At 46.2% G+C, this 26,403-nt stretch overlaps 1 protein-coding gene across 1 annotated transcript; it reads right to left on the reverse strand.

Moving 5' to 3' along the window:
- Positions 1–21,268: 21,268 nt before the first annotated feature.
- LOC100279820 (uncharacterized) lies at positions 21,269–23,677 on the reverse strand. Its single transcript, NM_001152775.1, is given in 5 exon segments — positions 21,269–22,010; positions 22,130–22,374; positions 22,524–22,608; positions 22,715–22,799; positions 22,992–23,677. Coding segments are annotated over 5 exon segments (1,248 nt in total). The 5' UTR covers positions 23,573–23,677; the 3' UTR covers positions 21,269–21,758.
- Positions 23,678–26,403: the final 2,726 nt, after the last annotated feature.

The following is a 26,403-nucleotide window of genomic DNA, read 5'->3' on the forward strand; positions in this document are numbered from 1 at the left end:
GCACCCTTAGGCGACTTCTGCACGGATAGTCTTCGCGGTAGACTTTGGTTTTTTCGCACTTGTTGTGCTAGTCCGGCTGCACCTTTAGGCGACTTCTGCGCGGATTTGTCGCACGCGAGGGTGGCTAGCGCTTAGCCTCGCGGTGACCTCGTATTGGTCGAATGTCGAAGACCGTCGTTGCGGTCTTTTTTCGACGCATGTTTTTGCGGGGGATTTTTCACACATATATTACATGGCTCCGCCTCGTTAAAAACCTCACCTCCCAGGAGGAAAAGAGTGCGGGCCGATACAAGATTGTTTTTGCGAATTACAAGGGCGAAATCGGCCCTGAGGAATCAAACAAAAAATTTCCGGAGGTTGTCGATGTTCCAGGAGTGCTCCAGGTCCTTGTCGTTTGGCGTTGTGAGCCTGTAAGCGTTGGGGGAAGCTTTTGTCTTGACTATGAAGGGGCCCTCCCACTTGGGCTCCAGCTTGCCCCTGGACTCCGTCCGAGCTGTTCGGACGAGTACGAGGTCCCCTTCGCTGAACTCCCTTGGGATGACTGTGTGGTCGCGCCATGCTTTGGTCTGGGCTTGGTATTTGTTTAGGGCCTGTAGGGCGAAGACTCGGTCTCCGTCAATGAGATCCTTTGAAGTTGGCTCGTCCACGTCGGGGACGGCGGACGGAACTGTTTGCGGGGACCCATGCTTTATTTCTTGCGGGGTCATGGCCTCCGATCCGTATAGAAGGCGGAAGGGAGTGAACCCAGTCGCTCTGCACTCAGTCGTGTTTAGTGCCCAGACTGCCTCAGGTAACAATTCGGTCCATCTGCCCTTTTTTCATCAAGGAGCATCTTCTTGACAGCTGTGAAAATTTTCCCATTGGCGCGTTCCACGACCCCGTTGGACTGCGGATGATAGAGTGAGGCGAAGGCAAGCTTGGTGCCAATGGAGAGACAGAAATCCTTGAAGTCTTGGCTGTCAAACTGCTTGCCGTTGTCAACTGTTAGTTCGGACGGTACTCCGAAGCGGCAAACAATGTTCTGCCAGAAAAATTTTTGGGCAGTCTTCGATGTTATTGTAGAAACAGCCCTCGCCTCGATCCATTTGGTGAAGTACTCGACAGCGACGAAGGCGAACTTAAGGTTCCCCTGAGCGGTGGGCAGGGGCCCGACAATGTCCAGGCCCCAGCGCTGGAGAGGCCATGTGTGGGCGATCAGCTTTGTGTACTGCGAGGGGCTGCCTGACCGAGGGGAAAACTTCTGGCAGGCTTCGCAGGACCTTGTGACCCGGTTTGCGGCGCAAATCATTGCGGGCCAGTAAAAACCCTGGCGGATCACCTTAGCAGCGAGGGCCCTTGGCCCTGCGTGCGAGCCGCACGTGCCGCTGTGGACTTCACGTAGGATCTGCATGCCTTCGGTTTCGGTGACGCACTTAAGCATTGGCTGACTGACCCCTTTCTTGTAGAGTTGGCCTTCAATCAGTGCGAAGTCCCGGCTTCGATGTCTGAGGCGCTTGGCCTCACTGACGTCGGTTGGATGATAGTACCCCTGTAGGAACAGGGTTATTGGTGCCCGCCAGTCTTCGGTCATGATTAGGTTGACTATGCGGTGGCCCTCGCTGTCATTAGTTATTTGGAGCCCTTCGGGGCTCCGGACGGCTGGCGTGCCGATGATATGAAAGAACACGTCGGAGGGCAAGGACTCGCCCCTCGGGCGGCCTTGGCCAATGCGTCAGCCTCCTCATTTTTGGCCCTATCCACATGCTGCAAGGTGAATCCCTTGAACTGTCTCTCGAGACTTCGGATGGCCGCGAGGTATTGCATAAGTGCGGGGTCCTTTGCTGCGTAGTCTTTCTCGATCTGGCCGGCAACTATCTTGGAGTCTGTTTTGATGATACAGGTGGTGACTCCGAGGGCCCTTAGCTTGCGGAGGCCGAGGATGACTGCTTCATATTCTGCTATATTATTTGTGCATCTGTCGGAGTCCAGAGCAAAGCTGAGGCGTGCTGCATATCTGTGCTTGACCCCAGCCGGTGAGGTGATGACTGCAGCGGCGCCTGCCCCCGCATGGCACCATGCGCCGTCGCAATGGATCGTCCAAACCTTCTCTGTGGACGGGTCTGGTTGTGTTACTGGTCCAGTCCAGTCGACGATGAAGTCTGCCAGGACTTGCGACTTGATGGCTGTCCTGGGCTCAAAGCTGACGTGGTAGCCGGACAGTTCGGCTGTCCACTTGGCAATTCTTACCGATGCCTCCGGGTTTCTGAATAATTCGCCGAGCCCCCTGTCTGAGGTGACTCGGACCTTGAATGCTTCAAAGTAGTGGCGCAGTTTGCGCGAAGACATAACGACTGTGTAGGCAATCTTCTCCAGCTCTGTCATGTTGCACTTGGACGGTGTCAGTACCTCGGAGACATAGTAAACAGGGCACTGCCTGACCGCGCCCTCGACTGTCTGCTCCTGCACTAGTGCTGCGCTGACAGCATGCGGCGAGGCCGCGACGTAGAGCAATAGGGGGAGCGAGGAGTCGGGGCTTGTGAGGATGGCCAGCTCTGACAGGTACTGCTTTAGTGAGGCGAAGGCCGCTGCCTGCTCTGGTCCCCAGGCGAAGTCCTTTGTACCGCGAAGTGTTTTGAGGAAGGTGAGACTTCGCTCGGCGGACCTGGAGATGAATCTGTTGAGGGTGGCCAATCTGCCTGTCAGACGCTGGACGTCCCTGGCAGACTGCGGAGGCAACATGTCTACGATGGCCTGGATCTTGGTTGGGTTGGCCTCGATGCCGCGGTGTGATACCAGGTAGCCCAATATTTTGCCCTGGCGAACGCCGAAGATGCACTTTTCCGGGTTTAGGCGGAGTCGTGCGTCTCGCATGTTCGCGAATGTCTCGGCGAGGTCGGCGAGATGGTCCTCCTTGTTCTTGCTGGCGACGACGATGTCGTCCACATATGTAAATATATTTCTGCCGACCTGCCCTTCGAGTACTGTTTTGGTGAGTCTGGAGAAGGTGGACCCGGCGTTCTTGAGTCCCTCCGGCATTCTGATGAAGCAATATGTGCCGAAGGGTGTTATAAAGCTGGTGCTAGCCTTGTCTTCCTCCTTCATGTATATCTGGTGGTAACCGGAGAAGCAGTCGAGGAGTGACATGACCTCGCATCCGGCCGCGCTATCGACTATTTTGTCGATCCGCGGCAGTGGGAAATTGTCCTTTGGGCAGGCCTTGTTGAGACTGGTGAAGTCTATGCACATTCGCCATTTCCCGCTTTTTTTCTGCACCATTACAACATTTGAGAGCCACGTGGGGTAAGCCACTGGCTCGATGAATTTAGCTTCTAGGAGGCGGTGCACCTCCGCCTTGGCGGCCTCTGTCTTTTCGTCGGACATTTTGCGAAGCCTCTGCTTTTTTGGTCGCACCGAAGGGTCAATTCCCAAGTTGTGCTCAATTATGGATCGGCTGACTCCGACCAGGTCGAGGGCGGACCAGGCGAAGACATCTTTATTCTTGGACAGGCAGCAGAGCAGTTTCTCTTCTTCATGCGAGGTGAGGTCTTCGCTGATAGTGACTGTCTGCTTGGGCGTGGCCTGATCGAGGGGGACAGTCTTGGTCCCGTCTTGGCTCTGCAGCTGTATCTTGTCGTGCTGCTTATCGGTTGGGCTGGCGGGCGCAGGGACCTCGCGCTGGGCCGTGAGGCAGTGCACGTTTCGTTGACCGGGCACGAAGTCTCGCTCTATGTTGCGCGCAGTCTGTTGATTGCCGAAGACTGTGATGACGCCTAACGGACCTGGTATCTTCATACATAGGTACAGTCCGTGAATGGCTGCTTCGAACTTATTGATGGAGCCGCGGCCCATGATGGCATTGTAAGGATATACCATGTCCACGATATCAAAGGTTATTTGCTCACTTCGGGCATTGGGTGCTACACCGAAGGAGAGAGGCAGCTCTATTTTGCCGACGGGGAAGGTGCCCTTGCCGCCGAAGCCATACAACGGGTTGTCCGAAGGCTTAAGCAGGTTGTGGCTTATGCCCATGAGATCGAAGGCGTGAAGGAAGATGATGTCCGCCTGACTGCCGTTGTCAACTATGACTTTGTGCAGGTCCCAGCCTGCCACGCTGCAATTGATAACCATGGCGTCGCAGTGGGGGGCGCTGCGCAAGTCGACATCTCGTGCGTCGAAGGTTAGCGGTATGTGGGACCACTTTGTCTGCACGACTGGGCCAGTGACGGCGACATGGTTGATGCTGCGGTAGTGGTCCCGCTTCTGCCGCTTGGTGTCGAAGTCTGTGCTGGACCCCCCAGTTATCATGTGGATGACTCCGCGATATGGTTGGTCGGTGAAGTCTTCCTGCTTTGGGGCATGGGGGATGTTTTGGTGTTGCTGGTGTGGTGGTGGGGGTGGAGGAGGTACGATTTGTACTTCCTGATGGTGTTGGTAAGCGTGGTGCGGTGGATGCGGGGTGGGAGCGTGGATATATGGTGGAGGGGGTTGCTGGTAATTGTGCGCGACAATTCTGGGGTTGTCGGCTGGCTGCGCCCGCGCCATTCTGTCTCTGGTGGCCTTCGTCTTGGGGCAGTCTTTGGTTTGGTGGGCGCAGTCTTCGCCATGGAAGAGGCAGTAGAATCGGCGCGGCGGCTGTGCGCGCTCTCGGCCCCTACCACGAGTTCCATTTCCGCGGCCCTGGGGGGGATATTCCTGGCGACGAGGGGGGTCAGCAGCGGGATGCTGGTTGGCGATGTTGTGCACTTGCTGCTGATTACAGCCGTCTCGACCGGAGTCTGGCTGCGGAGTCCTCGTCCACGTACGGCTGGACTGTGGGGCATCTTTGGGTTTCCGCTGTGACTCGACCTTGCGCTGGTGGAGCTCTTCGGATTTGGCATATTTTTCGAAGAGCTGATATAGCTCCTGGAGGTTCTTGGGTGGATCTCTGATGCAGTGGCTGTAGAGGACGCCGGCACGAAGGCCACTGATGGCGTAGTGGATAGCTATCTGATCATTAACGGAAGGCAGCTGCGACTTGAGTGTTAAAAATTTGCGGTAATACTCCCGCAGAGTCTCCTTTTCCAGCTGCTTGCAAAGCGAGAGCTCGGCCAAGGCGTCGGTGTCTGGGCGGTATCCTTGGAAGTTGAGCAGGAACTTGTCCCTGAGACTTCTCTAGGAATCAATGGACAGCGGAGGCAATCTGGTGAACCAGGTGAGAGCTGGGCCCTCTAGGGCGATGATGAAAGACTTCGCCATTGTGGCGTCGTCCCCTCCAGCGGATGCGACGGCGACCTGATAACTCATTATGTATTGCGCCGGGTCGGTGCTGCCCTTGTACTTGGGATATGTCCCTGCTCGGAAGTTAGCTGGCCAAGGCGTCACTTGCAGGTGTGGCGCCAGGGGACTTCGCTCGTCGAGATAGTTGACTCCTTGGAATGGCGCGGCGTGCTGGAAGGTGTGGTCGCGCTGGGGGAAACGCGGGTCTTCCGGTTGTGCTCGGTGTTGCAGGGGTGGCCCATGCTGCAGGCCGAGGTGGCCTTCGCGCGTGTCTTCCAGTTGTGCACGCTGGTGGAGGGGTGGCTCATGCTGCAGGCCAAGGTGGCCTTCGCGCTGCATCAGCGCGATCTCCCGCTCGAGGTCTTGGGCCTTCTGCTCTTCGTCGCGTATCATTTGCCGCACTTTGGCTAGTGCGGACACACGCTGGCGCTTGGCCTCCAGTATCTCTTTCTGCCTCTGGAGATTGCGGTTCTTGAGGCGCAGGGCGCGTAGCTGTAGTTGTTCTTCCGCTGAGATGCCGAGGACTTCACCATCCTCGGTGAGGTCCGTGCCCTCCGGTGGGGCGAAGCCTGGGGGTGGCTGCGATTGTCCTTCAGGGCCGCAGGTGCGGAAAGTGTCGTCCTCGCAGGTGCGGGGAACATTGTCTTTGGTGACCTCTTGGTGGGTGGATTGGGTGAGGACGAGGGCCTTGCCCTTTCTTGCAGCGAGCAGTGCTGCCTTCGCAGCCTCGTCAGCCTTCGGGTTAGCTCTCTTGGGTGCCATCGCGGGTGGTTTTCTCGTAGCACGAACGGTGGGCGCCAAATGTTGGAACTTGCTCTCTGTCGCAAGGAGGCCAACAAGGGTGAACAGTGATGACAACAGGGTTACGTGCTAGAAGGCAGTAGCTCTGTTAATCTGGCCTCTCACGGGCACTGTGCGGGGGTATTTATAGGTACCTGAGCGCCCAGCGCCTTGTGTTAAGGACGCATGTGCCCTCAGCTACCCAGGTTTTCCCCGGAATATTCCCATAAAGCAGGGTTACATACTGTAATTACAGGAATGCCTTTACAAATGAAGCCCGTAACACACGGCGGCCACGCAGGGCCCGTTACAATGGGCCGGATCGCACGTGGGCCTCCGAACTGGACGAGGCCGCACGGTGGGAGGACCTCGTCGCAGGCCTTCGTCTGATGTCGTACCGAGCGACTGCGGCGAAGACTTCGAGCGGAGGGTGGCGGCTTTGCCTTCGCCCCAACACCTACTTCGTCAGAAGAAAAAGCTTTGGAAGAAAAAGTTCTTTAGTTCCCAAGAAATTCAGAATTAAATGGCCAGAGTGCGCTCTACCGCTAGAGTTGAGCGTGAGGGAGGCGAAGCCGAAGGAGCGGAGACTGTTCCTATCTCCGAAGCGATGCAACGATCCGGACTGGTGACCTCGGAAGGAATCCGTACTGCCGAGACAGAGCAGACTGCTGCCGAGACAGAAGAAGATGTTGCCGAAGCGGAAGAAGGAAATATTGAGGAAGCTGATTCTGATGATGATTACCATATTGCCGTGCCAAGCAAGCCCAGCCACTTGGACTTCGGGAAGTCGACTGTCTCCAAGGCTGATTTCTCCAAGATGGTGAAGTCGGGTTATTTCAGTGAGAATGAGAAGAAGCTACTTCGCTTCAGGGGGGAAGAAACTACCCCGAAGCCAGAAAAAGATGAAATAGTTATTTTTAAGAGCTTTCTAAAAGCTGGATTAAGATTCCTCTTAAATAGGATGTATCTGATGTGCTGCAAAGATTTGGTATCTACTTTCACCAACTGACTCCCAACGCAATTGTCAGGCTCAGCGTCTATATCTGGGCTCTCCGAAGCCAGGCGGTGGAGCCATTTGCTGACAGCTTCTATCGAGTTCATGAGTTGCATTACCAAACTAAGGCCAGAAAAGATGGATTGCATGAAAATTTTGGCTGCTATAATTTTGCTTATCGGAAAACCACGAAGTTTCCCGTGATTAGCTACCGAAGCAAATGGCCGGCAGGCTGGAAATCAGAATGGTTTTATGTCAAAGTTGATGAAGATAAAGAGAAGCTGGTTCAGAGCCCTCTTGAATTAATCTTCGGAGAAACAAGACCCCGATGCAAAATGGCAGTAGAAGGTCCAACTTGGGCTGCACTGGGCGAATTCAAAATTATATCAGAACATATTGGCACTAGAGATTTAGTGCAAGAATTCCTGGCCTTCAGAGTTTTTCCAACGATAAAAGAGTGGACAATGCCAAAGCTTAAAGGGGAAAAGAAAGAGGGGGAACTCGTCAGACTACCTTATCATTATAAATTCAAGAAATATTTTAAAGTACCCTGCCAATAATGGCTTGATACAATTGAAACAATGAGCAATGAAATTCTTGGGAACTACTCTAAAAAAGAGGACCAACTGATGACAGCGGCCTTCGTCACTCGGCCGAAACGAAGGCTGAACAGAGTGCTTGATGCCATAGGATTTGAATATGCTGACTACGGTCGACTGGGCGGAGATGCCGGAGGCCCGAAGCGAAAAAAGATTGCCAGCGCTACTGACGAAGAGGTCGTCAAGGTAGCCAAAAAGAAAAAGAAAGATTCTGAAAATCTTAGCGCTGAAGAGTTAAATCCTGAGCCCAAGGTGGCCACTTCAAGAAAGAGAAAAGGTGCATCCCCGGAGCCGGAAACGCCGGTCCGAGAAGAAGATATTCCTGCTTCTCCTTCTGTTGTTGAAGTAGAAGAGATTATGAAGGTAATTACTGAACCCTTGCCTATCAGGCTAAGTCCACTGGCACTGGAACTGACGAAGTTTTTTCAGAAGGACAAGGCAGCTTCGGCAGCAGAAAGTCCTGCGAAGCCGAAAAAACGGAGAATTATTCAAGTAACAGATGTGATCCACCAGACGCCGCCACCGGCAACGGTGCCGAAAATTCCCTTTGCTAAAACTGCCGAAGCCGAAGCTACTGGGATGAAAACTACTGAAGCTGAAACCAGCGAAACCGAAGCTGCCAGGGCCGAAGCCGGGGCCACCGAAGAGTCGAACCTGGAAACTACACTTGAGGTTATTGACAGTATTCTCCTGAAAATGGTCGAAGAAGAAGCTACTGTGGCTGCAGTGAATACGGCAACTGAAAAGGGGAAAGAGCAAATTGGTGAAATTTCTGAAGGAGAAGATTTTAACTTTCAAGACCTACTTGGACAAGAGTTAACAGACGCCGAGAAAGAGGAGTTGAAAAAATATGCCATATCTTGCGGATATAAATCAGGCGCTATGCTATTTGGTGGGGTGAACGAAGGGAAACTAAGGTGCCTTCGGAACCGCACCGAGGCCAAAATTGTCAGAACCCTTTCCAAAAGCATTGGCTTGCCGAAGGTGGAAGCGGACTTGTGTGGTTATCAACGACACCACATCGCCGGAAGCTTGCTTTATGCTAACTTCAAGGTAACAAATATTTTTGTTATTTTATTACTGTTATTATTAACTTTTGGGTCGTGCTCTAACGAAGATCATTTCGACAGAGCATATTATTAAGCAAGGTTCTGAAAATGCAACAAGATCTGGAGGAAGAGAAAAATAAAGCCGTCATTCAAGATTTGGCTGAAAAGGTTGAAAACTACGAAGCCAATCTGAAAAAGAAAGACTTCGCAATCCAAGATCTTGAAATCATGGTCAAAGAGCACGAAGGTGCATTAGAAAAGAAGGATTTTGTTATTCAGACCATGGAGGGCTCTTTGGCTGAAGTCCAAACTGAAAATGACAAATTAAAGAATGAATTGCTCTGTCAATCAGAAAAATTCGAGCAAGAAAAGAAATATTTTGAAACAAGCCTGAAAGCTGAAGTGGATAAATACTTAAATTTGCAGAAATCCTTTACAGAACTTCAAGAGAAATGCTTAAGCTTCGGCATCCGATGTGTGCAGCGGCTGAAGGACGTGTTTCACTCTGTCGGAGCTAGCTCTTCGAAATTTACACCTTCAGCTGAAAATCTGCCAAGAACATTAGAACATATTGAAGGCGAAGTTGATGCCCTTGACGAAGTTATTGGTGGGCTCGCTGACTTCTGCGCCCTGGTATCTTCTCGGGGCACAGCTGCTGCTTTTTTGAAGGCTGGCTGCACAGATGGAAACATCGTGAACAGACCAAACTTCAGCTTGTCAGCTTCAGATTTGTTAGATATCCCAAGCTTAGCTAGAAGCATTGGAAATAGATTCATGACCCAGATCTGGGTAAGTGGCGGGCGGAAAATGGCAGGCGACAAAGCTCGAAGCCATCTAAAGCCGGTAAGAAACTTATGTTTGTTACTTTTACCTTCTCCTTTGAAATTTGTACCTTTCTTACTGTGCTGTTTGATATATACAGGATGACGAAGCTGAAGATTGACAATGCTGAAGTTTGACAAAACTGAAGACGAAGCCTTAGCTGAAGCTTAAAATTGCTTGTAATGCGCTTTCCTGCAAAAATTCTTGGAGAAACTCTTGTAATATAGATATGGAATAACTTATGTAAATTTGTACATACCTTGTAATATATTCTGTCTCCTATAACCGCATCCAGTCTGCTTTGCTGTGGACGAAACTTCTCTTTTGAGCCGAAGGCGAAAAACACCTTCCCTTCTTTTCGTACACAACGAAGCATAGAAAATTTCTCCTTCGAATCCTTTCCTTATTTTCTGAAGCACCTGTCTTTTTTGTGTAGCATGATGATTACTCTACATATGTCTAAATGGATGTTTATGAATGCAAATGACATGATGATATGTTATGTGCAAATGAATATTAGGACACATGTTCGAAAAACCATAAGCACGGCCCTTCGTCCCCTCAAGAATGATAAAAATCTTTTTGCCGTTTACTTTTCGGCTTCACCGTTTACTTTTCGGTGTATCAGCGTTGACTTTTCGCTGTAAGCCTCCCTTAGGAGCTTCTTCGCCTTTTACTTTCAGCGGAATCAGCGTTTATTTTTCGCTGTAAGCCTCCCTTAGGAGCTTCTTCTCCTTTTTACTTTCAGCGGAATCAGCGTTTATTTTTCGCTGTAAGCTCTGCATTCCCTTAGGAACGACCTTTGAGCTTCTCCCTGTTTTCTTTTCTTTTTTTCTTTGCACTCGAAGGTGCGTTCTCAGCTTTTACATTTACATTTTGGGGGATATCGCTCTTATAGAATTGAAATAAGGAAAAGGAAAATTACATGTTGTGGCCCCATTAAAAACCTTTCTCCCCCTTTAGAAAGGAAAAGGGTGGCACAAAAAAGAATATAAAAAAAATTACATCAAACTAAACATAATATCGCCGAAGCTCATCCGCATTCCATGATCTAGGAATGTCATTGCCGTCCATATCCTTCAATCTGTAGGAACCAGGTCTTGACGAAGATACTACCAAAAAAGGGGCCTTCCCACTTCAGCTGTAATTTGCCTACTGTTTCAGGGTTAGCTACTCTTCAAAGTACCAAGTGTCCTGGTTCAATATTCTTTAGCTTGACCTTTCTATCACGCCATTTTATTGTTTCAGCTTGGTATTTATTGATGTTTTCCACAGCTTGAAGTCTAATCCCTTCAATAGCATCTTTTTCCACAGAGCAATCAGCTTCGTTTTCGCCCTCTGCCGAAGCTACTGTCCTTATCGATCCTGTTTTAGCCTCTTCTGGGGTTATTGCTTTGTCACCAAACAATAGTTTAAAGGGTGTAAAGCCTGTTGATCTTGAGATGGTTGTGTTATGACTCCACACCACTTTGATTAACTCGTCTGGCCACTTTCCCCTTGGCTGATTGAAGATTGACTTCATTATTCCTGTCATTATGATCCCATTGGCTCTTTCAACAAGTCCATTAGATTCTGGGTGTCGGACTGATGCAAAATGGATCTTCGTGTCGATTTGATTGCAAAATTCTCTGAAGGCTTTAGAATCAAACTGTGTCCCGTTATCCACAGTTATAGCCTTCGGCACTCCGAAGTGACAAACAATGTTTTGCCAGAAAAACTTTTGAATAGTAAACGAGGTTATTGTGGCTAAGGGCTTTGCCTCAATCCATTTGGAAAAATATTCCACTGCCACCACCACATATCTTAAGTTCCCCTGTGCAGGTGGTAATGGACCTAGCAAATCCAGACCCCACCTTTGCAATGGCCAAGTGGGCTGTATTAATTGAGTTAAAGACGAAGGTTGTTTTTGATCTCTTGCACATTTCTGACAACCTTCGCACTTTTGAACTAAATCCGCTGCATCCAAAGCTGCCTTTGGCCAATAAAATCCTTGGCGAAAAACTTTCCCAAGCAAGGGCCTAGATCCAATGTGAGATCCACACAGACCTGCTTGTATGTCCTTCATTAATTCTATACCTTCGGACCTAGATAAGCACTTGAGCAATGGGGAACAAACTCCGCGCTTGTATAACTCCCCTTCTATTATGACATATGGTCGAGCTCTTGCTTCTATTCTCCTGTTATAAGCTTCGTCGTCTGAAAGAAAATTACCCTGAAGGAAAGAGATGATTTCAGTTCTCCAATCTTCACTATAAACAGGGGATATGTTGAGGATTGCTCTTTCAAGAAACTCGACCGAAGGTGCTTTTATTGTTTCAAAAAATACTTCCGAAGGTATAGGCAGCCCCTGGGCTGCTGACTTAGCCAATAGATCAGTGTATTCATTTTCTCCACGAGGAATATTTTTGACAGAGAAACCTTCGAAGGAAGCCTCAATCCTTCGGACTGTATCTAGATACCTTCCAAGCTTCGGGTCTCTTGCTTTGTAACTTTTGTCAATATGACCAGAAATAACTTGAGAATCAGTTTTAAGAATGGCCCTTCTGATTCCCATTGCCTTTAATTTCCGAAGACCCAAAAGCAGAGCTTCATACTCGGCGATGTTATTTGTGCAACTAAAATCAAGTCTTGCCGCATAACAAGTTTTAACTTTGGAAGGTGAAACCAACACAGCAGCCGCTCCTGCTCCGAAGGTTCGCCAAGACCCATCGCAAAATATTGTCCATGCTTCGGCGTCTTTATTTGTTTCTTCCTCCTGAGCCCCTGGCGTCCAATCAGCAATGAAGTCTGCTAATGCCTGGGACTGAATCGAAGATCTATGAACATAATCAATACAAAATTCATTGAGCTCTGCAGCCCATTTTCCAATCCTTCCAGTAGCTTCTCGGTTCCTCATAATGTCCTTCAGAGGTTGTGAAGAAGGAACAATTATGTTGTAAGCTTGAAAATAGTGCCGAAGCTTTCTGGAGGCCATCAAGACAGCATACAGTACCTTCTCCAACTCTGTATAATTTTTCTTTGATAAACTAAGAACCTCGGATACGAAATATATTGGGGCCTGCCTCTTAACCTGGCCTTCAAGCTTCTCCTGAACAAGTGCTGCACTTACCGCTAAGTGCGAAGCTGCCACATATAATAACAAAGGAGCCCCTGGCGTAGGTGGAGTTAATGTTGTTAGATCTATCAAATACTGCTTCAGTTCTTCGAAGGCCTTCTGCTGGAGTGGTCCCCATTGAAAGACTTCAGCTGTCTTCAGCACTTCGAAGAATGGTAAGTTTCTCTCTGCTGATCTAGATATGAATCTGTTGAGAGATGCTAGCCTTCCTGTCAATCTTTGAGCCCCATTTTTTGTACTTGGTGGCTCCATTCGAAGTATAGCTTCGATTTTACTTGGGTTGGCCTCAATTCCCTTTGTTGAAACTAAGCAACCGAGAAATTTCCCCTTCTTTACTCTGAAGACACATTTTTCTGGATTCAGCTTTAGACCAGCCTGTCTAAAATTAGCGAAGGTCTCCTGTAAATCAGCAATGTGGTTATCCTGCTTCGTGCTTTTTACAATGATATCATCAACATAAGTTAGTACATTCCTGCCTATCTGAGAATGGAGAACCTTTGATGTCATTCTGCTGAAACTTCCTCCAGCATTTTTAAGCCCCTCAGGCATCCGAAGGTAGCAATATGTCCCACTAGGGGTTATGAAGCTGGTTTTTGGTTCATCTTCCTTCTTCATCCATATTTGATGATAGCCTGAATAGCAATCCAGCAAACTCATGAGCTCTGATGAAGCTGCTGCATCAACTAAGGAATCTATCCTTGGCAATGGAAACTCGTCCTTCGGACAGGCTTTATTAAGGTCAGTAAAATCGATACACATTCTCCATTTACCATTGGCCTTCTTCACCATAACAGTGTTAGCCAACCATTCTGGATATTTTACCTCTCTAATAACTCCGGCACTGAGGAGTCTTTTCACTTCGTTTCGAGCACCTTCGGCCTTGTCATCAGACATCTTCCGAAGCCTCTGTTTCCTGGGTCTGAAGGATGGATCAACATTGAGCGAGTGCTCAATAACATCCCTGTTAACTCCACAAAGATCATTAGCTGACCAAGCAAAAACATCTTTATTGTTAAACAAAAACCTTATCAAGGTTTTCTCCTGCTCTTCGGACAATTGAGATCCCAATAGCACCTTCTGCTCTGCTATATCCTCACATAAGAGCATGGGTTTCGGCTGGTCAGCCGAAGCAGCTTTTTCCCTTCTGAACTTGTATTGCTCACAAGCTTCAGTTCCATCTATATTATGGATTGCTTTTGAGTCTGTCCAATTTCCTTCGGCCCTTCTGGCAGCTTCTTGACTTCCATGAATAGCAATGGGCCCTTGGTCCGAAGGTATCTTCATGCAAAGATAAGCTGGATGCAGAATTGCCTCGAAGGCATTAAGAGTACCACGACCAATGATTGCATTGTAAGGGTACTCCATGTCAACGATATCAAACATAATTTGTTCAGTTCTTGTGTTGTTGATGAATCCGAAGGCCACTGACATTGAGATTTTGCCGAGTGCTACAATCTGCCTTCCTCCGAAGCCACAGAGGGGATGTGTGGCATCAAGAATTTTATCTTCGGGCTCTTGCATCTGTCTGAAGGCTTTAGCAAATATGATGTCAGCTGCACTGCCTGTATCAACCAAAACATTATGGACCAGAAATCCTTTGATAACACAAGAGATAACCATAGCATCATTGTGTGGGTAATCCTTGAGTTGAAGATCCTCTTGGGAGAAGGTAATAGGAATGTGAGACCATCTTGACTTGATGAAGGGTCCTTGCACCCCGACATGTTGTACCCTTCTCTGTGCTTCCTTCTTTTGCTTCTTGTTGGCTGGTTCTGAACATGAACCGACTGTTATCGGGAGTACCAGCTTCGGAACCGAAGCAGCTCCAGCTTGAATATTGAACGAAGCCATCAGCTCAGAAAAAGTGGTAGTGAGTTCACCGGAGGTGGGCGCCAATGTTGGGGACTTGTTCTCAAATGCTATGAATTAAGAACAAGGCAACATAAAATGTTAAATGCTAATGTCCTTCGTCCGCTGAAGCATTATTTCCTCAAGGATTTAATGAACTTCGGACGAAGGTTAAAACGACACAATTACGAAAGTTGAATTTTCATAATTAAATTCTCAAAGATTATATAAAATAATGTGAGATATAAAGCATTAAAGACAAGTAAATTATAAGAAAACAACATCATTTACATATTATATAAACTTGATGTATTCAAATACAATATTAGATACATTTATACCTCTGCCTTGGCAAGGAATAATTCCCGAGTGATGCGATTGCAATTACAGGAATGCGTGAACAGTAAAGGAATACTGTTCACTATTTATAGGCACAAGACATAGCCTGTGAGGAATTACAATCATGCCCCTCATAAAAGTTTACAACAATGACTCAAACACTTGTGGACTAAAAGGTCATTCTACTTTTAAGTTGGTTTGCAATTCCGAAGCTTCATGAACAGCAACCTTCGGTCATCACGTGCAGACAGCTTCAGCCAAAGTTGTTTCTTCCTGCAGGACCTTCGGCGATGAAGCATGGTCCCAACAATATGTAAGTGAAAATATGCACTTATGAATATGCAAACAATAAGCAATAAGCAATAACCAAACAATAAGCAATAAGCATATTGACAAACATTTAATCTAAGCACTGATAATCAGGGATAGCCATCGATTGGGCAGAATGCATATACACAATTTGTCAATATGCACTTATGAAATATACACAATAAAATACTCCAAGTACTTGAACTGAAATATACACAACGAAATACACAATTCTGCTTGGCATATACACAATTTGTAGAACATTGCTTGCTTGTAGAATATACACAATGAAATACACAATAAGAATGCATATACACAATTTGTAGAACATTGCTTGCTTGTAGCCAATGGAACCTGAACTGAATTAAGAGCTCGGGGAAGAAGAAATGGAACCTGAACTTCGACCTTAGCAAGAGGAAGAAGACAGAGCTCGTGGACAGCGGCGCTTCGGGCTCGGGGACCGTGACGGCGGCGCTTGGGCTCGGGGACTCGGCGCTCGGGCTCGGGGACGGCGGGCGCTCGGGCTCGGTGAAGGGGATGGCGGCGCTCGGTCTCGGGGACGGCGTTGCTCGGGCGCTCGGGGACGGTGGCGCTCGGGCTCGGGGACGAGGACGGCGGGGCTCGAGCTCGGTGAAGGGGACGGCGGCGCTCGGGCTCGGTGAAGGGGACGGCGTTGCTCGGGCGCTCGGGGACGGCGGCGCTCGGGCTCGGGGACGGGGACGGTGGTGCTCGGGCTCGGGGACGGGGACGGCGGCGCTCGAGCTCGGGGACGGGGACGGCGGCGCTCGGGTTCGCGCTCGGGGACGGGGACACGGCGGCAGCCTGGCGGCGCACTGTGTCAGCTCGGGCGGGAAGAGTTAGGGTTCCTGCCGACCAACGAGCCTTTTATATTGTAAAGAATCCTAGGCGGATATTTAGCAAAACCGCCTGTGATAGACAACATCACAGGCGGTTGTTAATTCTGACCGCCTGTGATAAATTAACTTCACAGGCGGTCGACGTAAAAAACCGCCTGTGATGTTATCTATCACAAGCGGTTTTGCTAAATATCCGCCTGTGATGTGTGTACACTATAAAAGGGCTAGCCCCCGACGGGTTCCAGAACCCTAACTCGCAGAACCCTAATTCACAGCACTGTAGCGGCGGCGGGTTTTTTTTGAGATCTACAGGGAGAAGGTTTTGTTTTTGAGTTTATTGATTGATTTCAATAGTTTATGCATATATATGATCTCCATTTGTTTTCTTTCTCATTTTGATGCGATTTTTTGCCTCAATTTTGTAATATAGAACGGATTTGAAGAAAAGCTTTAGAATTCAAGATTTGGACTTATAATAGTTGATCTAGTTTAAAGATTCTTTAAAAACACAATTGTCTCACCTCAAGGTATCTATTGTTGCAATGTTTGTTTTATTTTCATACATATCAATTCGTTTCATGTTTTATGGATGAATTCAATTAATTAATGATTTTATTGATGTTAATCAATATAAGGATAGGTAATAGACCGAGGTTGGATGTACAATGTGCCAAGACCACATCCGTTGTATATTCGAAATTTGAGAAGCTTTATTGAAGCGGCCAAAAAGCACGCAAATTTGCGAAAGAGCAAGGAGATATTATGTCCGTGCATCGACTGTGATAATAAGATAGCTTGGAGAGATACAGGAGTAATCCAATCACATCTGCTAAAAAGAGGGTTTAAAAACAATTACACGATATGGTCAGAACATGGTGAGTTGGATCCGTGTGAAGTGCCTGGTAATGACGAGAGAGTTGTCCGAATTTTAGATCTTAAAGTTGATGGTAAAGTGGATAATGTGGATGCTAATCAAGATTTTGACGAATTTGATTGCGAAGAGATGTTGCGCCATATGGAACCAGAAATGTTGAGTTCTGTGGGATCGCAGAAAGGGCTATCTAAAATGGAGGGACTGGAAAGTGCTTCAAAAGAACCTTTATATGATGAATCAAAGGGTTGTGACAAAGAGTTTACTACACTGCGTACAGTTCTAGAACTTCTGAAGTTGAAGGCTAGCGTCGGATGGTCTGATACTAGCTTCACAGATCTTTTGAATTTTCTGTCCCAATTACTACCAAAACCCAACAAACTACCAACAAGCACTTATAAAGCGAAGAAGCTTATATCTCCCATAGCTCTGGGTGTGCAAAAAATTCATGCATGTCCGAACCATTGTATTCTGTATCGTGGCGATTTTGAGAACGCATCAAGATGCCCAGTTTGCAATGTCAGTCGATACAAGAAGAGCTACAATCAAGACTGTGTAAAAAAATTCCCGAAGAAAAATAAAAACAAGGAATCCACTATTGGACCTGAAAGTGACGATGACACTTTTGATGACATGGATGGGAAAAAGAAGTCAAAGAACCCAGCTTTGGTGATGTGGTATCTTCCAGTAATTGATCGCTTAAAACGTTTGTTCTCAAATCCTAGGGAGGCTGAGCTTATGCGTTGGCATGCTGAAAATCGCAAGCAGAATAACAAACAGATTCGACACCCTGCTGATGCATCACAATGGAAAAATTTCGATCTTATGTATCCTGAGTTTGCCAAAGAAACCAGAAATGTAAGATTTGCTTTGGGTACAGACAGAATGAATCCATTTGGTGAAAAAAGAAGTGTACATAGCACCTGGCCCGTGACTTTAACGATGTACAACCTTCCATCATGGCTGTGTCACAAAAGAAAGTACATTATGTTGACTATTCTTATTCAAGGTCCGAAATCAGCTGGTGTTGATATTGATGTGTTCCTAGAACCTCTTATGGAAGATATGACAAAGCTCTGGAATGAAGGAGTTAGAATATGGGATGAGTATTGCCATGAGTATTTCAACTTAAGAGCAATTATATTTGTTATCATCCATGATTCTCCCGGTGGCGCCACACTATCAGGGCAAAAGACTAAAGGAAAGAATGGTTGTGTAGTGTGCGTCGATGGAACTGCTTCCATGTACCTTAAATCATCCAAGAAGTTGGTGTTCATGGGACACAGACGGTTCTTGATGAAGCAGCATAAGTACCGAAAGATGAAAGCGGAATTTAACAATCAACTGGAAAGTGAAGGTGCACCAAAGCCTTATAGTGGGAAACTTGTTTTTGAAATTGTAAAGAACATTCATGTTGTATTCGGAAAGGGGAAAAACAAAGGAGAAAAGAGAAAGAGAACTGACCCTTCAACTTACACAACTTTCAAGAAGCAATCAATTTTTTTCAAGTACCTCCCATACTGGAAGGATATGGAAATTTGCCACAGCATTGATTTGATGCATGTAACAAAAAATGTTTTTGACAGCATCATTGGAACCTTGCTGGGCATGCCGAGTAAGACAAAAGACGGACTCAAATCATGCAATGATCTAGTAGATCTTCAAATCAGACCGGAACTTCATCCAGTGGATAGTGGCAAAGGGAAGCCTTACCTCCCCCCAGCTAGCTACAACTTGTCAGTTGAGGAGAGAACAAAGATTTGCAAATGTTTGCGTGGGGTCAAAGTGCCCACATGTTTCTCATCCAATATCAGCAGACTAGTCAGGATGAAGGACTTGTCTCTATTTGGCTACAACTCTCATGACTGCCATGTGATGATGACGGTGTTCCTCCCAATTGCAGTAAGAGCCCTCGAAACAGAGCATGTCAAAGTTGTCATCACACGCTTGTGTTACTTTTTCAATGCGGTTTCACAAAAAGTAATAGCTTTAGAAGACTTGGACTATCTAAAGGCATACATCATCGAGACTATGTGCAAGCTTGAAATGTGTTTTCCTCCATCATTTTTTGATATGCAAGTACACCTAATCATACATCTCGTGGATCAGATAAAAATATTAGGGCCACTATATTTACATCATATGTTTCAGTTGGAGCGATACCTGGGAGTATTAAAAGGTTATGTGCGAAATCGCGCTCACCCAGAGGGTTCAATCATGGAGGGATACACTACAGAAGAAGTGATTGAGAGCTGTATAGATTACATCAGTGACGAAATAATGATAGGTGTGCCTGTACCTAAACATGAGGGTAAACTATGTGGGAGAGGGAGAATGGGCAAGAAAACTTTTCGCGTTGAGGATTACAAGCTAGTACATTGTGCTCATGGTAGTGTACTACAACATTTCACGATAGCCGAGCCTTACATAGAGGAACACCTGGATGAGTAGGGGTGGGCATTTTAAAACCAAAAACCGAACCCGAACCCGAACCGAACCCGAATAGACCGAATTATTGGTTTATTCGGGTTTTCGGGTTCGGGTTCGGTTCCTATATGTGCTATATTTCGGGTTATGGGTTCGGGTTCGGTTCCTAACCTATAAAACCCGAACAGACCTAATAACCCGAAATATAAAAAAGCTCTTAATATGTGATGGTATTATTATATGATTTATGAACTTATTAGCTAGAAATAATGATATCATCTAAACGATAGTATATATATCTTTGTATACTAATTTTTATAGTCACTTGTTGTAGTAATAGTACTTTCAATTAATTATTCATTGTCTATATTTTAACAAAATATACTAGTCTCTCTACAATTCGGGTCTATTCGGTGGACCGAATAGACCGAACCGAAATTGTGAGTCTATTCGGGTTCGGTTCCTAAAATATTTTTGGAAATTTCGGTTCTTATTTTTCAGAACCCGAAATTTTACAAACCCGAATAGACCGAACCGAATTACCCTAATAGACCGAATGCCCAGCCCTATGGATGAGCTTCGTAAAGAAAATCAGAACCGCACAGAGGACTGGATCATGAGGGAGCACAAACATCGTTTCAGCGAATGGTTAATGGACAAAAACATCCCATTCGGAGACTCTTTGGAAGAGAAAACAATGAAGAATTTGGCTTCTGGGCCATCGTGTTTTGTGACATCATGGCAAGCATATGACATCAATGGGTACACATTCTACACTAAATCAAAAGACATGAAAAGTGTTGCACAAAATAGCGGTGTTCGTATCGATGCTTTTGACCTACATGGACAGAAGACCACATATTTTGGATTCATAGAGGAAATATGGGAACTTGATTATGGCCCAAGCATGAAAATACCCTTATTTAAGTGCCAATGGGTACAACATCCCGTGGGGGTGATAGTGGATAACTACGGATTCACACTGGTAGACTTAAAGAAAGTAGGATATAAAGATGACCTGTGGGTTCTCGCCGAATGTGTTGCACAAGTGTTCTATGTACTCGATCCAGCAGATGAGAAGATGCATGTAGTTATTTCTGGAAAGCAAAAAATTGTTGGAGTTGAGAATGTGGGAGACCAAGATGAGGAATACAATAAGTATGAAGAGATGTTCGTCTTTAACGGTCCAGAGAGAATCAAGCGTGTGGAAAAGAAAATTGATAAGAACTTAAAGCCATACATGCGGAAAAATGGTAGTTCATGAAAAATTGTATGAATCAAATTGTATTTGTTATCATGTATGATCGACTATGAATTGTGGTTGCCAATTAATTTAAAATCTCTCTAGTTATCTATGTGTGCTATTATAATTCATTTAAATTGTATTTGCATATTATTGTTAAAAATTAAATATTAATTCATTTAAATTGTATTTGCATATTTCTGTTAAAAATTAAATATTAATTCATTTAAATTGTATTTGCATATTTATGTTAAAAATTAAAATTATTTTCATATTTAAATTGTATTTACATATTTTTACAATCACAGGCGGTTTTTTCTTAGGGTCCGTTTGTGAAAAGGATAGAGCACCACAGTCGGTCCTAAACAAAAACCGCTTGTGATACTATTACATCACAGGCGTACTGAACCGCCTGGGACATCACAGGCGGTTTTCTAACCGAACCGCATGTGATGTAAAAAGCCTACCGCTTGTATATAGCCAAATTGTACTAGTGGCAGGTCTGGGTTTACCCACGGCTCTTGTTTTGATGGCCGGAACGGTACTAGTAGTAGTATATGCTTGTATGAAAATGTAGAACCACAACGGAGTGATATGTGTTCAGCTGCTGTATTGATTGTTGCTTGCTTTTACAGTTTCCGTTTGTGATATTGAAACGACGAGTAATTTTGATTTTTTTTGTTTGCCTGCTATGGTTTTCAATTGCTAGATGGCAAGAACATTAATGCTCTCCTCGGATTAAAACCAGTTGTTCGGACTACTGCAGCTACAATGCATAAAGATAAAATACTGTGGAAGCAGTCCAATCCAGTACGAATTAAAACCGACTACTACAGCTATAATCCATAAAGACAAAGTACTGTAGAAGCAGTCCAATCCAGTACTAATTAAAACCAAACGGACATGTTGTTACTCTCCAGTAGTCCATAAAAAGAGATGTTCAACCTCGGGTCCTTGTTGACTGTTCTTGGCTCCGGGTCAGAGAAACAATAACCAACAATGGAAGTGGTATGGATTCGTCTCCTACACTTGAATAGGAGTACCTGATAGTAGTAGAGGCACTTGATTTCTTTCTGCAATGAAGCATGGAAGAAGGCACACATCTAAACAAGTGCTGCACGTTTTCCTGAGCTCTGCAAATGACGTTTCTTCCACATCCTCCTAGGCTCCTAGTTCCTCGCCATGCTGCCCATGCATATATCCCCAACAGACGTGCGTCGAGTTTGAAGAGGCCTGTCCCGTTTTAGGACATCTGAATGCACGCGGGCCATCAAACTTTGGCTGCTTCCACTGGCGCGCCAGCCCTCTCGGCAACAATCTGCTCGTAGAGGTCTCTAATCTTCAGCCCGACGATGGTCTGGAAGAGACCTGTCCCGTTGTTGCTTCCAGGGAAGTCCGCGTGCTTCAGCATCTGCTGTGTCACCTCCCCGTAGAACTTGGTCGAGAGGTTGCTCAGATGGCTCTCCACGTAGATGAGCTCGTCTAGTCTGTCGAACTGCCCATCCATCTCCAAAACAGATACCTGAGAAGACATGGAATGGAAGCAGATGCTGAGACGACGACTGACACTTTCGCCTTGGAGGGCCGGGGATTTGAAGAGGACAAACGAAACAGGGATGGGCTGGTTTTACATTACGCTACCTCGTTTCCGAAGTAAATGTCTGGGCCGTAGGCGAATTTGATGCCGGGGTAAGAGCACGTGAGCTTTCTTCCACAGGGCACCCAGGAGATGGTGGACCCTTCGTCGAAGAGATAGACCGGGTTGAATTTGTCCACCCCTTCTTTCATGATCAGCTTGACTCGCAGAACCTTCCCTTCGTCGTCGTCGGGGATCAACTGGGTCGGCAGAACTTCGATCACGGCGTCAGCGTACTGCTTCTGCGGATCTGCCGCCACACCAACAAGCGGTAAGCTAGCTATAGCACTGTGTCTTCATTTGCTGACTATATATTTGATTTAGCTAGGTTTATTCAGAAGCAGTTTAATTACACCGATAATTTATTTATTTATATATATAATAATAATAATGACGTACCAATATATGCATCGAAATCTGGTTTCCTGGCTTCGATGCTGGCCTTGATGCTTTCAAGGCTGTGCCCACGCTCTGCCATGTCCCGCTGCCAAATTAGTAGCGGTGATATTTTTTTAGAAATTAAACAGCAGAAAGATACCCTTTACTGGCTCGTGTGGAGCAAGCTAAGGAACATACAAGTATTTTCTGACCTGGATTTTCCATGCAAACTTAACCTCATCACTGATGTCCAAGTAGATGCTGAAGTCTAAGAGGTCCCTCACACGCTCGTCGAACCTGTGGTTTAAGCAAACAAAAGTAGCTGTCATGGCTTGTAAGACAACCTTCTTGTTACTTCCATTGAGCACAGCACACACAACACTCTGATATATAGAATTGAGCACCGGGGTATGTGTATGTATGTATGTAGCAGCAGAAGTGGGTCGGAGCATGCATGCACACGGGCACATATATAGAACCTGAGCTTACATTGGGTGCAGACCTTCGATGACAAAGATCTTGGGCGGCGTGATAAGCTCCGGCGGGTCGAGGAGGCCGGTGACGTGGTTGTAGATGGGCTTCTGGACCGCCTGGCCTTGCTTGATCGCCTTCACCTGCTCGTACATGAGGTCGAAGTTGTTGGCCCTCGGGTCGAGCGCGGTGACGCCCTTCTCCTTCCTGCCGGTCCTGTCCAGGGAGTGGTAGTCGTCGAGGCATATCACGGTCGTGGTGTCGCTGATGAGCGTGTTGGAGTCCGGGTTCCCGCCCCTGGGCGGCTCCGCGGCGCCGCCGAAGACGCTGGTGAGCCGGCGCATGAAGGTGCTCTTGCCGCACCCGGAGTCCGCCGCCAGGCCGATCACCACTGGCTTGTTGCCGTCGGCGGAGCACGAGACCTGGAGTAAGGTCCTGCTCACCCCTCCTCCACGCCTTCTGCTGCCGCTCCTCCTGTTGATGCTGGTCAAGAAGATGACTTGCTTCTGCACCAAGCCAGCTGCCGCGTTCGAGACGGTCGTCGTGCATGGGGAGCGCAGGGAGATGGTGGTGGTGTGCGCGCTGCAGATCGCCATCATGCCGGCGGCTGCGTTTGTCTTGTCTTCTTCCCCCCCGGCCGGCCCAAGAGTCCAAGCCTTGTGTGGGTGGCAGGGACCTTGGAGAGGAGAAGAGAGGGAGAACGGGATGGTGGGTGTGGACTGTGGAGCTACGAGATAACAGGACGAAATGAGGATGGCGATGATGTGGCGTGTCCCTATTTTTCGTTTTGTTTTTGTTTCCCCCTCGTAATAGCGAGGACAGCTTATAATAATGAGCTGAAAATGAGTTCTTCCTTTCATCCATTCCCAGCGAGTGTATTTTGTCAGCATCGAGTTCTTCCCTTCATTCGTTTTCCTTCCATTCATTCGCAGCGAGAGTGTGTATTTTGTCAGCATCGAGTTCTTCCTTTCATTCACTTTCCTTTCATTCACTCGCATTTCGCAGCGAGTAGTGTATTTTGTCAGTATTGAGTTCTTCCTTTCATTCATTCGCAGCGAGTAGTGTATTTTGTCAGTATTGAGTTCTTCCCCTTCTTTCATTTTCTCGCAGCGAGTGTATTCTGTCGGTATTCCTCCACTGGACTGGACACTAAATTTAATTTCCTTGCTGAGAAAAGGCTATAATATTTTTCATGACCATTTTTCCTGATGATGCTTCTAACACCTGCCATGGCAAGGTTTAATGGCGAGTTATATGCAGAAAACATTTTGCTTACTGCTCGTCTGGTAGCTGCTAAATCAGACGTACACTACGTATTTGAGATCTCCGTACTTGTCGGTATTGCTGATTAGCTGAGGATGTCTGAGTGGCCTGGCCTGACTAGTGATGGCCCACGGACGATCGTGGGAAAGCTTGGTTGGGGTCGCATGGATTCAGATATGGTTTCTCCACGTGGCGGCGCATGGATGGCTGGTTTCAGATGAGGGAATGACGGGTGGCTGGGGGCGAGACCTGGGAGGATGTTGCTGATGATCGCCAACGCCAAGTAACATGCTGCGCTACGCACGTTCTTGGTAAAGCAGCATCCGCTCTGTAGGCGTGCGCCAGGTAAGCATCCGCGTCAGCCAGGAGCCCAGGACTTTGGCAGCGTCCACATCACCTGATGTCCTAGACCTTTGAGAGAATTTCCCTTTTCTTTTTTTCCTTTTTCTTTTTTCTTCTTTGGAATATGCCAACCCAAAGCATGTGTGTCGTATATGCATCGAGCGAATTGCATTAACCCTCTGTTAAACTTTAGTCGCGGGACTAGTCGTTTGGTTTTCAGGATTAAAAGTTATCGCGGGTCATTAAATAATATTAAAAAGAGACTATATTGTTCTTCAACCAACCACCGCTCTCTCTTAGGGTGCGCTTGGTTGTGGGATACCTAGGGATAGGCAGGACAAAGACGTTCTGCCGTCTCATCTCGTCTCTTTAATTTTGATGGACAACTGGTAATAACACTAGGACAGCTTTGTTCTAACCCCTGACCCTAAACCAGACAACCTTATTTAAGAATCATCACATTTCGTCATGTCCCATCGTTACAACCAAATGCATCTTAGTCTCTTTGGTATTTGGACATCGCAAGGAGGGGTAGCACAATGAGGGGCAGGAACCGTAAAGATAATCGTTTAGTCCATTTCAATCATCCTTTGAGGGACTACAGACAAAACCGATTTAGTCCCTTTTTTAGTCTTTGAGGGACAACGTAATGATGTAATACTCCAAAATCATATTCTGAGTAAATTAGAAAAAACTCATTTCGTGATTTAAATAAATATGTTTTTTAATAATATATTACCTAAAAGATTTTTATGTGAACTATCTTTTGTGTTAAAGATCTATTCTCTAAAAAAGAATTAAGTTAAACTATATCTTAATATAGATTTTACATAAGAAATTATATTATTTTAAACAAATATGTGAAGGTTATAGATTTATTTTATTGTAATTCTAAAATGTGGCTATGTGTTTGAATTATTTTCTTTAATAATTATTATGGTAAAACATCTTACATGAATTATTCCTACTGAATTTCATTTGCTTAAATCGATACTAATTAATGGTAATAATTTGCATTCATGTTGAGTTTTGTTTGTTGCAATTTATGATTGAAATAGAAAATTTAACTTAGCTCTAAATTAGACTTGAATTTTAAATTTAAAATAGAAAGCAGAAATTAGAAATAAAATATAAGCTAATATAATGTATCGATGTATGCTTGGTTGGTTTGTTTGTGTACTACGTTCTTTAGATAAAGTTGATACAAATTAGGATATCGTCATAAGATATTTAATTAAATACTCCTTTTAAATCTCGTGTGTAACACCAAAAAAATTAATTTAAAATTTAAATAAAAATATATTCTAAATTTTATTTAAATTGTAGGTCTAATATGATCAGTATAAATTAATAACAATATTATTGGAATAAAATAGACAGGTTAGTTTTAATACATATGATATGATTCTAACAAATAAGTACCAGATTAGATTTGTCATGTAACCGTCCACCTCTCTACCTATATAAATATGTGTCATTCTAGAACCTTAAGCCATCAACCATAGATCCATCTCCTTTATAGTCTCGCAGCAGCACCACCGCCATCCAAGTCACAGCAGCCAGCCGCTAGCTAAGCTCGTGGCCATAAGTCGTCATCACCAGCTCGTCGAAGTTCGAGTTCCTCCACAACTCTAGCGACAACTCCGATGAGGAATTTCTCTCTGTCCATTCGTCTTCAAGGGCAACCTAGAACATTGATTCCAGGTCGTGCTTTCTTTTATTTAGTAAGCTCAGCCGAAGACCGACAGCACCTGCAAATGAAACATGCATGCCTTTCGTCTCGCTTGGACACTGGGGAGATCTGGATAGAGTCTTTCTCGCTCAG

This window comes from Zea mays, chromosome 4, assembly GCF_902167145.1.
Source record: "Zea mays cultivar B73 chromosome 4, Zm-B73-REFERENCE-NAM-5.0, whole genome shotgun sequence".
Lineage (NCBI taxonomy): Eukaryota > Viridiplantae > Streptophyta > Magnoliopsida > Poales > Poaceae > Zea > Zea mays.